Source organism: Equus asinus, chromosome 1 (genome assembly GCF_041296235.1).
Source record: "Equus asinus isolate D_3611 breed Donkey chromosome 1, EquAss-T2T_v2, whole genome shotgun sequence".
Taxonomy (NCBI): Eukaryota; Metazoa; Chordata; class Mammalia; order Perissodactyla; family Equidae; genus Equus; species Equus asinus.
In genome coordinates, this window is record NC_091790.1 from 104,531,120 (window position 1) to 104,544,410 (window position 13,291).

Sequence of the window (13,291 nt, forward strand, 5' to 3'; positions counted from 1 at the left end):
CTGAGGCCCAGTGAAACGAAGCAGTTTCCCCAAAGTCTGTCTGACTCCAAAGCCCATGCTTTTAAGTAATATATCTAAGTATGTCTCTATATCTGGTAGCATCTGGAGTCTCAGCAGTAACAGTTAAAAAGGAAGGAGGGAAGGGAATTCAACAATAAATGGGACGGTGGTATAAAATCTCATCACAGCAGAAGCAGAAATTTAGACCACGGCTAGGAATGGGAATGAGCGTTTTAGGTTTGTTTTCCATCATTTAGATACTCCTTTAAAAAAGTGAAATTAATTTTCAGTAAAATGCTTGAAAATTAGTTCCGCTCTTGGTCATCAGGAATCACATCATAAAAAGTGACATTGCAAAAAGGACTATAAAGCTTAGAAATAAATACCATGGCCACCTTAATTATATTGCACAAAGAAAATTATATTTAAGCTAAAGCCATATTGCTTTCATACCAATAAGAATATTTACTTTACTGAAATCAATCAAATTAAACATTTTTCTTTCATTTAGTGATATTATAAATTAAATGCCCCTCCCATACACCAAGAAGAAGAAATACACAACTCACAAAACACACCCAAGCACACACATACCTGCTACTTTATGACTTGCTTGCTACCCTTGTTAACTGAAACAGAGGAACAACCACATCAGACTCAGAGGGAGGAGAGTTTTGCAAGAGGTTGATTTATTTCAAGAACTACCTTTTCTCAAGCTGGGCATCCGGCAAAAAATTGGATATTCTAAAGTATAGTCCTTAACCTTTTCACCTCTCTTTCCTAATATGTAGACCTAACCAGTTGCTAACAGGACTAGTCCTAGGGGCCTCATATATCTCTGAAAGTATATCATCTCCCTCTGGATCTTACTTTACCTACAAACATCCCTCATATTCATCTTCACGGCTGAAACTAATGCCCTACAAGATTACACTTGGGACATTTCTTTCTAAGCAGAAGTAGACTCGATCTTCTTTGTAAAACCACCCTTGGGACACTCAAGAATTCAGAAAGGTCTGCACTTCCTTCAACAATCACATAGAGGTGATGTTAATTTCAGGATATAGCCTTGCTTCCTTTCTGCTCTCAGTCATTTCTACAGAGATCAAATCTGTACATTTATTCTATGTCACTGTGCTGAGCAGCCCAGGACGCTGTTTTCTCAGTGAGCCAGTCAGTCAGAGCATCTGCAGCATATTCTTGTGCTAAGGTTATATAATGACAGAACTAACTCAAGCAACAGGGGGCTTGAAGGAGGGAAAGGCAGAGGCAAGAGTGCTAATTCAACACAATGAAAATCATTCCCAGGAATCTCTCTCCAGGACTTTGAACCAGAGAGAAAGGTAACTTTACCTTAAATAATCAACATGTATATCAGTAGCTCTAAGAGTAGCCAGGAAATCACCTAATAACGTGATCCTGTTCATGGATTCTTCCAAGTCCCCATTGAAAAATACCATCCCATTACCAGGTTACAAGAGTGACATCTAGTGGACTCATAATACAACGACCAGAGGATTTCACATGTACTTCAGAGCAGGGCTTCTCAAAACCTAATGTGAAAACGAATCACCTGAGAATCTTGTTAAAATGCAGATTCTGATTCAGTAGAATAAACTAGAGTCTATTATTTCCAACAAGCTTCCAGCCGATGCTGCTGCTCCACGGACCACTTAGAGTGGTTGAGGACCTGGAGCATTTCACACCTGCTTTTACCCTCAGGAAAGAAAACGGGGAAGGGACACTTGAGACTCATTTCCAGGTTAAAATTAGGTCAAACGAATTATTAACATGAGTTCAAAAAATTCACTGCCCGCCCCTCCCCCCCAGCATGCACACTTAACATCTCCTGTCTGTGAAGAGTCCCTGCACCAGTACTCCTTTTCCCAAATGCCAGAAACAAAACTAAGAAGGAAAAGAGCACACTTCACAAGCCATATTTATAGGTGGGCATGATTTGACTCCAATACAGGCTCACTTCAGAACTTAACGTCTTACAGATTTTCCTTTATTGTTATTATTTATTTGCCCAATATTGAATTATAATAGTAATTTGTACCATATCAGAACTCAGTTCTTTTTCCCCCAGGTAACCTGCACCTGAACAGGGAGCCATCAGGGTATTGTCTGAATGCTAAGCACACCTACTCAGAATTTCAACAGTATTTGCCCTGGACACCCCTAAGAACAGAACAGGATGTGTAACTATATCCAAATCCAACCATTTCCAGAATTCAGTCCTATGTGATTTATCTGAGCCAAAGAGCATTGACCTCCATGCAGAGCCACCAAGCCAGACGCCTAGCTGGAAGGTAACATGTGCACTGTTCCACAGAGGAGCTCTGCTAGGCCCCCCCACAAACTCCTCCTGCCAAGGCCCCCTTCTCAGCCAGATTAGAACCCTTTCTTTGGTTCTGGGTCACAGTTCTAGGAGCCATCACCTTGGATGAAAGTCAGGCTTTCTCTTCCAAAACACACACATGAACGTGTACAAAACCCACTTCCCGGTCCAGTAGAATCCCTCAGTAAAGCCGACTGCTCTAGGACAAATAATCACTTTTAAGCAGTGGAACCCCTATTTCAAACAAACAAAAAAGTGGAGCTGTTCTGGTTGAGATGGAGTTGGAATACTTGGAGATCTGCCACTTGATTTCTCCCCAGGCTGCCCCCACCCAATGCCCCTGAATACTCCTCCTTATGCCCCCAAATACTCCTTCCCACCCCAACTCCACACCCCACCCCCCCCGCCAGTCTACCAACCTCATAGAGTTTGAAAACCAGCAACTATAAGTCTCACACTAGCTAAAACCATCCCAAGCTCATGTGTCGCTCAAGGACAGTATTGTTCTCGTTACATAGATGGAGCTACAGATAGCTGTTTTACTATAACTTGACTCCATTACGATTCTAATACAGTTTTAACATATGCAATCAAAGGATTTATTCAAGAGCTGTACAACCTGATTTCCTGAAGGAAATTTACTTTTAAGTCTTAATTAAAGATCTCTGTAATAAGTAAACAACAGAACTGTTTAGACCTCTTCAATTGCTCTTGGCAGTCCTAAAGGGGAAATTATGTAGAGGAAAATTTCACATAATTCTTCCCCAAAAGTGGAATGAAGACAGAAAATGAAACTAAGCAAGCCAGTGTAAGTGAGTAGCACTGAGTCATCTGCCTATATAGCATAGTCCCCCTGCCTTGGTTAGAATCCCAGCTACCCCACTCATGTGTGACCTTGGGCAAGTTAGTTACCTAACCTCTCTATGCCTCAGTTTCCTCATCTGAAAGTGAAGACAATAACCATACCCATGTCACAGGGTTGTTGTGAGGATTGAATTAATATATGTAAAGAAGTTAATAACCAACACACAGTAATCATTCAATGAACTTTATCTCTAACGATTATAATGATTATTTTTAATACAATATTATTAAGGGTAATAACTAATAATATTCTTATTTAACTGAATATTCAAAACGGCATTCGATTCTTTTGGATAATTTTAGCCAAATTGATAGGCGTAAACAGGATACAATCTCATCAATTCTGCATGTATATTTAGAATGCAAGAGAAGCTGATAAGATCCTAAAGGAATTCCAGATTTACTCCTTAAGATATCTTGCCTTTCCTTGTGCCTCCTTCTATTTTACCTCTTAGTGAAATGCATTAAAAATATCATATCTGTCAACTGGAGGCAATTCTGATTTTTAAAAATCACAATAGTTTTGAACAGTGATAAGTATATTTATTCTTTGTCAATATGCTCTCCTTAAACGTCATATTGCCCAATTTATTTTAAATTTAGGAATTTTATTTTAAAGGCCAAACCTTTTCTAAGCAGAAGCCCAGAGGGCGGCTGCTATCATACTCGTAGCTGGCATATCTGCCCTAATTTTATTTGCCTGTTGGACTGCCCAATTACTTATATTCTTAGGACTGTGGTAAAGTCCAGGCCATTTGGTTTCAAAGTAACCAGGATCTTCAAATAAAAGATTTTGTTTTGTTTTAACAAGAACCCCAAATTCATAGAGATCAAAGCACACACACCCTAAAGCAAATATTCAAAAGCTACCTGGCGGGGGAAACTCAGATAATCCATTCCTTAATTTACAAAAAAATAAAAAAGACTTGAATATTCTAATTTGTCATTGCTAAGCAATCCAAAGGTTTGCAGAAACCTCTGAGATGTAATCTAACTTGCTTGCTATCATCTGCACTTTTGTTCCCAATAAATCTCCAGGTATTTCTTACTGGGTAAACATTATCAAAGTTCATTGCAATCTTAAGGTTGTAAGAATAGATGTTTAAAATGTTCTGTAGTTCTCTCACTTTTTAAAACAGAGGGAGAAATATCCACAATTTTTGGCTCTCAAAGGGTTAGGTAGATATCTTTTTACAGAGATTGGTTCCCATCTTGTGGGCTTCTCAGAGACTACTTGTGAAAATCATTTTTGTCATATTTTATCTTGTTAGGTATGAATTTATACTAAAACTCAATTAACCAGATGCTTCAGTAAACTAGCATCCCTGTTCCCTGTGACAATTGAGTGGTGTTGCTATAGATGATTCTTCTGACATTGTATTTCTTTAAATAATGCTACATTATGGCAATGGCAAAATACTACAGTTTCAGAAAAAGATCTGAGGACAGTTTTTTAAAACAGAAAAGTACCACAATGCATTGCTCTCCTTTTCATCTTTAAAAAAAAAAAAGGATATTAAAGTAGAATTTCATTAAGAAAGAAATTCAGCTGTGTATCTTTATTTACTCTACCCCTAAGCTGCCATGGATAGTTTTCATAGAGACTATTTCATAGTTTCCTAGAAACGTTTTTTTTTTTTGAGGAATATTAGCCATGAGCTAACATGTGCTGCCAATCCTCCTCTTTTTGCTGAGGAAGACTGGCCCTGAGCTAACATCCATGCCCATCTTCCTCTACTTTATATGTGGGACGCCTACCACAGCATGCCTTGCCAAGCGGTGCCATGTCCACACCAGGGATCTCAACCGGTAAACCCCGGGACGCTGAAGTGGAATGTGCAAAATTAATCGCTGCACCACCGGGCCGGCCCCCCTAGAAACTATTTTACAAAGTCAAAATCATTAGTTCAACCACAGAAATAATAATAGTAGCCACCTTTTATTGAATGCTTACAAGAGTCAAGCACTGAATAAAACACTTAGCATTCACTATCTCATTTAATTCCTTCAGTAAACATGGACACAACTATCATTATAACCTTTTGCATAGGAAGCAGCTAACATTAGGGATATCAAAAGACCTGTCCAAGATTTCACAGCCAATCAGTGGCAGAGCCAAGTTCTGAGCCAGGTCTGTTGTACTCCAAAGCTGAAGCTCTTCCAGCTGTGCCTGCTATACTGCCTCGGAGCTCCTGGAATCCAGGGCCCAGTTCTTCCTCATCTGGAAGCCTCCAGGAACCAAAACAGTGCTTACTCTATAGGGGGCTCAAGAAATTGTAGTTTAATTGATTTATCAAGAGTCATTTGAAAGCATGAATTGAAAACACAGCAGAGGGAAACCTACAACTACCCAATAGTTCAGAATTCAAATCTACTTCTATAGCAAGATCACTTCTTAGGTTGGTAGCTTCTGGAATCATAATAAGCAGGTCATTTGTCAAAGACATGATGGAAACAGATTAGAAGAATTCTACCATCTGCCAAAGAAATGAAAAGACAGGCATCCGCAATGTGTCAAGCACCAAAAGAACTACTAGCTGGACATAGTGAGAAAAGAATCAAGTTTTGAAATCTTAAAACCATGGTTCCAATCCAGGCTCTTCAAGTGTCTAGCTATGGCCATAGAAAAGTTGCTCTCTCTCTCCAGTCTCCCCTTCATCAATATGAAATGAGAATATATATATGTGTGTGTGTGTGTGTGTGTGTATACATATCCCAGTTACATTGTATGTGTTCAATCATGCTCAAGCCAGCATTATTATTATTACTGTTATTACCAATGCATCAATTAAATTAAATGTGCAATACAATCAAATGCCTGTTTAAGTTGTACTCTCCAACTTTAGCGAGTGCCTTAGTGTGACTATGGTAAAAAAAAAAAAAAGTCACACAAGAGACAGATGCATATTGTTTACAATTTGACTCAAATCCTTAACGTAAGTTTAAAAAAAGGATCCCCACCAAGGTTACCTAATCTGCTATGATTTAACAGCATTTTGACGTTTTCTAAGGAATGATAGCAAAGTGCTGCATCTCTTCAAACTTGGAATTTACTGCCTGTCTGAGTGCCTGCTTGTGCCAAATTAAATATACAGTATAATGTCCCTACCAGAAATAACATAGCACAGCTTCCTGCTCTACTTCTTACTTAAATGAGCCCAAACTGAAGAAAGGGAGCCATGATTTTATTTAATCATCTGAATAATTGTTTTCTTCAATCTCTTGAATTAGAAGCTACTCCAGAAAAAAAAAAAAGTCTAAAAGAAATCACCATGCAAATTATCAAGCCATTTAAAGGAAAAAATCCCTTTGAAGGCCCTACATTTGAAAGGCTCAAGAAAAAAACATAAAAAGAGTATTCTTATTAATGAACTGCTCAGAAAGTCAACTTCCTCTAACTATTCCACAGCAGCCAAACTCCTGAGGCCTCAGTGCTGTAAAATCCCTTTGCCTGTGAGGCACAAATGGCACTGTAGAACAGAGCGGGGAGTGCTTCCTTCCAGCAGACACCGCTGGAAACTCTTTAGAGGAGTTTTGTAATATAAGAGCATGGAGAAACAGGATGGGAGATAGAAAGACCTGCCCGGAGGGTCCAAGGTAGGTGGCTGGGTCTTTAAGGTGAAGGATGTAATCATATGTTTGTGCACTGATGGATAACACAGGTGATAGAGGAGACAGTGCAGGAGCAATGCCTTTAAGTAGGTAAAATGTGGAAAGGACAGTCCATCCATTGTGATAGGAGGAAATCAAGTGGACTATATGTGGGTACACAGGTAGCAGTTTAGGAGGTACAGCAGAGAAAAGATGAAGTAGTTCTCTTCTGATTACATCAATTTTTAGTGAAATAAGAGGCAGAATCTTTGGCTAAGGATGAGGAGAGAAGGGAAGATTTGAGGAGAGAGAAAATGTGCAATAGTCATCTCAAAGAGAGAAAATAAATATGTAGCTAAGTGTGGCAGGATTGCTGGGTAAGCTGAGGGACATCTTGAGAGAGACAGCCATAAACTGAAAGTGAGATAGATCGTCAACGTGGTGGTTATGTTTTCTTCTAGCCATATCCACTGCTTGAGTACAGACATGGAATAGATGGAGTATTAAGTCTAATCAGCAGTGGGATTTTGCCAGTTTAGTACAAAGGAGATGGGATAGTCATCGATAACAACAAAGTCTAGATCTAGAACCTTATTACTCATAGCGCAGCATCAACATCACCTGGAATCAGAATCTGCATCTTAACAAAATTTCTAAACAATTCATACGTATGTTAGAACTTTAGAAAGACCTGAGTGGGAGCCATGTGAAAACAGGAAAAGATCATTAAAAGTGTTGGGATGGCAGGTTAAAGAAAAGAGAGGATAGGCTGTTGCATGGGTCCTCTATGTAGACTTTAGAGCCACCAAGATTGATGACAGAAGACATGACGGGATCAAAGGAAGAGATGAACAGAGCCATATGGGAATAATTGTCTAGGTGATAATAGATGGCCCGGAAGGCTTAGAGTCCTGGTGGTGATTGAGGAAAATGTGTAAAGTGATGAGATTAGTTCCGGTAGTCTTTTAAGGGAAGCAGATAGTTGTGGTTGTAGTCTCATTCCCCAGACTCTTGGGCAGTTTACACTGATCATGGGAGCAAGACTGTAGCTAAAGGAGCATATGGTACTCTGTGAGCTCCTGCAAGTTGTATGGACTGGGAGAGACCAGGAGCCCAGAGAGAGCTTAGTAGGCTCCTATTAGATCCACACACCAGCATGCCCCTTAGGAAGGAACTCTCTTTATATAAACAGTAAATTGTTAAGTATTTAGGTAGCCACCCAAAGATCTGTGCCTAGAGAGTGTAATAACTCTGTATAAGACTAGAGGGATTCATTGCTCTTGAAAAGAAGAAGAGCCAAAAGAAGAAGGAAGAGAAAGGAACAGAAGATGGGGAGGTTCTTACGTTATTCAGGACACTAACACTCCCTAGGAGCAGCCAAAGGATATGGGAAGAAAGGTTGAGGCTTCCTATCAGAGATTGCATAAGTTTCATCTATAAAAAACTCCATTTTTCTTCAAAATATTCAGTATAGTCTCCCATCCTCTTGAGTGTATTTGTGAATGGATCTTCTATAATATTTGAGAGAGGTTGAGGTCAGTGTGGGTCAAGAGCCCAGAAAGCGAAGGAGGACATGAAAATATAGGCTCCTGGGCTGTTGAAGGAATTTGGAAGAGAGTTTTGAATATATACAGGCTATGAAATTATAAAGATTACCATGTTAGTCATACATCTAAAGGGCACTGGCCCCACTGATAACTGTTACATAATAAAATACATTCTTTTTGAAGACTGACTAACTGCTTTCTCGGCACTCTCCTCTCCCATCTCTAAAAACCTCCTGTCTTTATAAATATAACTGTTTGAAGGGTTGAGAAACATTGGACTAATACTAATGCACTAAAAATATTAACATGAATATTATGTAATTATTAATAACTTTGGGCAAGGTGCTTCTCAGTGGCAAAGTCCAATGGTAATGGGAACCAAAAAAGCATTGAAGTCTAAAACCTCTTTTTAAAAATCTGAATTCTCAGAAAAGCATCCACAAATATGTTCAACAAGTAGCAAAACGATTATCACAATTCTGTCTGCTTTTTGTTTGGCTTACTCGTTCTGAAAAAGTTGGCATCCAAAGAATTGGGAGGAAAGATAAGTGGATAATCAACCTGAGAAATTAAGAATTGCATATATATAAAATAACACACAAATCAAGGATCACTACTTTTCAGAAATTTACATTCCATGCATTCAAGGTCTATGCTCTTTCAAATAGGGTTCAACAAGAATTGAGGAAAGTGAGCTGGGCACCTTAACTAATTCCTGAGACCATCAGGGTCCTCCATTACAGACTTTCAGCTCAAAACTCAGACAACTCAAATTAGACGCAAAGCTGTAATTATTATAGAAAACTGAATTATAATTATCCTGGCATTCACCCATAAAAATGTTTCCCAAATCTATTTTAAAAATTGAAAACAGACTAGGGTCTATAAGCATATCTAGGACCCATCTTGGTTATGCTAGTTTCATTCAAGCTAAATTTGCATTTGTTCCTTAATCACAGTGCTGAACCAGTTCTCTACCAAGAGGAAACAAATTAATTCTGGGCTCCTAAGAAAGACCCTAGTAATCTTCTCTTATTTCTTATAGATAATAAAGCTGCAATCAACTAGATCAAATGAGCACAGTATCCATTTTATGTGACTGGGACAATTCAAGCAGAAAAAGCACATTTCTGTCTTCAAAGAATAGAAACACACACACTCACACAGTCTCCCATATCTTTCACCTACCATAAGAAAAGCTAAAAATTCTAAATTTCTTTTCACCTCACAGTGAAATAATTGAGAGCATACTCAAGAGGCCAGAGCTCTAGGTACAAACACCCAGGAGGGATAGCTGAAGTCTACACAAAACCTTTTTAAAAGACATTTTATTTCAAAAAAAATAAACTACAAACCTTATACTAGAACATAATGAACAGTTCCCTATGTGATATGACTTGGAATTACACTCTCAAGCCTTCCCACCCACAAATGCTTTCTCTGTACACATCAAAAACTGAAGACTGGACTTCCATTATTTGAGATGAATCCCCATGGGTTCAACATCGCTCACTGTTAAAATGCGCTTCAGAGGGATTTTCATTATCAAGGATGAGGATAAATTAGTTGATGAGACCTCTTGGCCTGGAGCAAGTTTGATAGAGAGGGTGTGGGGTAGAGTAGAAGAGAACAGAAATCACAGCACTCTCCTGTCAAAGGCAGCACGATCTGAAAGAATATTCAACAAAGAGGGAAGAGATCAGAGTTGGAGTCCATCTATCCAATCTAGGTATCAGATTGCTTATCTGGTCTGGCTAGAACTGTAGGATCAACCACAAAGCACTAAAAAGTGGGGAAGCAAAATGTCACTAATGGTGATCAAAAAACCATGGCTGGAGAAAAGAGGAGAGGCACTAAAGAAAATGTCTCCACAACTGTAATTATGCCAAAAGATTAACTAAATGTGTTCAAAAGCAGTTTTACTGAGAAATCATAGTAACGCCTCAGGTGTAAAGAGACCATAAACAGAAACAGAGAGAAAAGAATTCTAGATTCACATCGGGTCACTGCTTTCCTCAAAGCTGCATTAAAGAAAATGGAAATGAAACTGGTTTTGCCCAAGGAAATAATGTTCTTAAAACTAAAAGGATGATTAGCAGTGTTGATGGGTTTCCTGGCAAATGGAAAATGCTGACTTTTACGTGTTCTGTCAAGAAGACTAGCGTTGAAATAACTACTGTAAAATGCACTCCTTTATTCAACAGATATTTATATAGTATTTTATACATGCTTCTGTTGGATGTGAGAAGTGATACAATGATGAAAAAGACACCTCCACTCTTAACCTCACAACACAGTACAGAAGATGTGACAAAGACATTACGAAATACGGTGATATGATGCAACTGGGCTAAGCAAAGGTTAGGGATTTGAAAGAAGAGAGTTTTTGTTTTTATTTTTATTTTTGAAAGATCACAGTTACTTCACATATTCATTCACACTAGCCAAAGTCAAGAATTCCTAAGGACAAGTTTAGACACTTAATAAAGAACAGGAGTTCCTGAACCATCTGCTTTGGTCAAAAAATGAAGATCCATCACACGCAAATTTTCATTTTACTGGAACCTTGTGAGAATATTATTGCAGCTAGGGTAGGTAACATTTGGTTCATAACTAACATGGTGAACAAACCATGCTTTATAAAACGGCTACAAGCAGTGCCTCTTTTGGGTGAAAAAAAAAAGGAAACCATCATATGAGTCCAAAAGTCACTCACTTTCAGCAAACTCCTTTGATCTATTCAAGTGTCCTGTTACCAATCTTCTGATGAAGAAATGTGCAAAACACAGAACTTAAAGTGAACAAGAAAATCTTGTTATAGTGAGACAAAGATACATAACAGAATACCCTGACAGTTTTTTTAAAAAAAGGAATCATTTCCCAAACTCATATCATACAAAACTGCAGATTACAGCAGTCCAACCCTACACTCTGTATTCTTACCTGGTAAGGAACAATACTGCCATGAGCTGTGCCCCAGCGTTTTGCTTCCTTTTGGTCAATAAGATAATTAGCAGCCACCTGGGTCAAACATGCCACCTACCAGGAAAACAAACAACAAAAAAAAGCTAGTTTATTTACACTCACAAACAGAAGGTTAAAATATAAAAGTTCTCATTTGATGTCACTTCATGTCATTGTAGAAGGAAAAAAAGTGACAGAAAAGTATCCTGTTTGGTTAGAAAACATGCACACATAGACACTTTCATCATACAAAGAAAGGAAGAGCAGTATTACATTATTGCATGAGGCTAAGTACTGAGTAATTGTCAGCTGAGAAATATAAACACAGAAACATTCAGCTCCAAAAAAGATCATCTGAAGGCAGAGGTTGACCCAGCAGATGGAACCTCAGTCCAGCCTTTAACATCAAAGCCATAGCAATCAGCAAGTATACATTCCTTTCCTCTTTTACTTTCCATCAAGATGACACAAAAACAGCTTGTGCCACCACTGAGCAGGGGAGCCAAAGTCAGGAGCCTTTCCTCTAAACTTCTCATTACATGAAAAAACAATAATAATAAACTTCTATTTTGTTTAAGTCTGTTTAGTCAAGTTTTCTGATATTTGCTGCCCAAAGCATTCTAACACAGAGGATCATAATTATTTGACTTTGTTTTTATTTATTAGTGAATCATTCTAATTTGAACAAAAATTACTGTACCTCTCTCAGTTTGGACCTAGGCCCATATTCTCATTATTATACTTATTTCAGTTTTCAAAAACAATAGACCTATTAAAGGGGTCGTCTAAAACCGTAGGGACAACCTCTGACTCTTGCAGTATTTCATATACAGATCTCGAAAACCTACAGTAACTCAACTCCCTATGAGGATAACATGAGGATAATGACATGATTCCTGGTGAGCTGCCACAAGGAGCATATGTTCCCATGAATATCCATGCCTCCAAGGGCCCAGAACTATGGAAAGAAAGTGACCTAATAACAACTTTCCATTGCTTCCTGAAAAAAAGCTTCTGGCCTCATAACATAATAATAATATAGCATGGGTTTGCTTTTTCCATCCTAGATCATCAAATGTGACTGGGAATCTACCAAGCCAGGTCAAACATATCCCAAATCGAGACTGGCTCCTGGAACAACTCTCAGGGTGATTTTTCAGGCTTGGTGCCACAATTTGTTATTGCCCTCTACTTAGCATGGCAGCCATGCCTCCTACAAGGGCTGTCAATAGGGTTCGGCGTGTGTGAATCTCCTTGCAGCAGCAACCATTCTCCTTTACTTTATTCTTGGGATTTACACTCACTTTTATGTTCATTTACTGCTCTGTTGAAATTGAAACTGCCTTATGGCAGCTGGTTTAGCTGTACTGCCCAGGTGGCAAAACTAATAAACTTTGAGTCACCCACTTCTGGACTTCCATCTGGTCTTGGGCATTTGAAACATGGAGCATTCCAGGGCTGCCTGGGGCTGCCTAGTGCTAATCACCATTTCACAGATAACTTCTGTGTCTTTCAAAATGGAAAAATCAAATCAACATTTTGTAGTAAAAATGCACTGGTTGGGAAGTCCAAATTCATGGTTTCTAATTTCTGTCACCCTCTAAGCAGTTGTACCATCATAGGCATATAATTTAACTTCTTTGACCTTCAGACATATACTCTATAAAATCGTGGGCACTTGACCTAAACCAATGGTTTTCAAACTTATTTTTAAAAAAGCAGAACTCCCGCATCAACCAAATAATAGTGAAATCCTAATGTGTAAGCAGATAATACCCCAAGTGCTCCAGTGCAAGCAGAGGCAGGCGTACAATGCCATCCTATGCCAACATGAACACAGAATACACTTTGCAAAATAGTAAATGGTCTTAAATTTGCTTCCAAGGTCTACACTTCTGACTCTATTATTCTTTTTAAGAGTCTGGTAGATAAAAAGGTACCAGGGATGCAATAGTAGTCATTTTCCCATGAAGGCTCTTCCTGA

General features: G+C 38.6%; 1 protein-coding gene across 15 annotated transcripts in view; it reads right to left on the reverse strand.

Moving 5' to 3' along the window:
- SUGCT (succinyl-CoA:glutarate-CoA transferase) overlaps positions 1-13,291 on the reverse strand; it is a 747,747-nt gene that overhangs the window by 585,469 nt on the left and 148,987 nt on the right. For 13 of the 15 annotated variants that reach the window (XR_011501704.1, XR_011501660.1, XR_011501715.1 and 10 more), the window contains one exon: positions 11,287-11,382. The exons of the other annotated variants lie outside the window; for them this stretch is intronic. Coding sequence is in view for 10 of the 13 variants with exons in the window: in XM_070504514.1 (XP_070360615.1) it covers positions 11,287-11,382 (96 nt within the window). In the remaining 3 variants the exon portion in view is untranslated. The remainder of the gene's footprint in view (positions 1-11,286; positions 11,383-13,291) is intronic. 15 annotated transcript variants of the gene reach the window in all.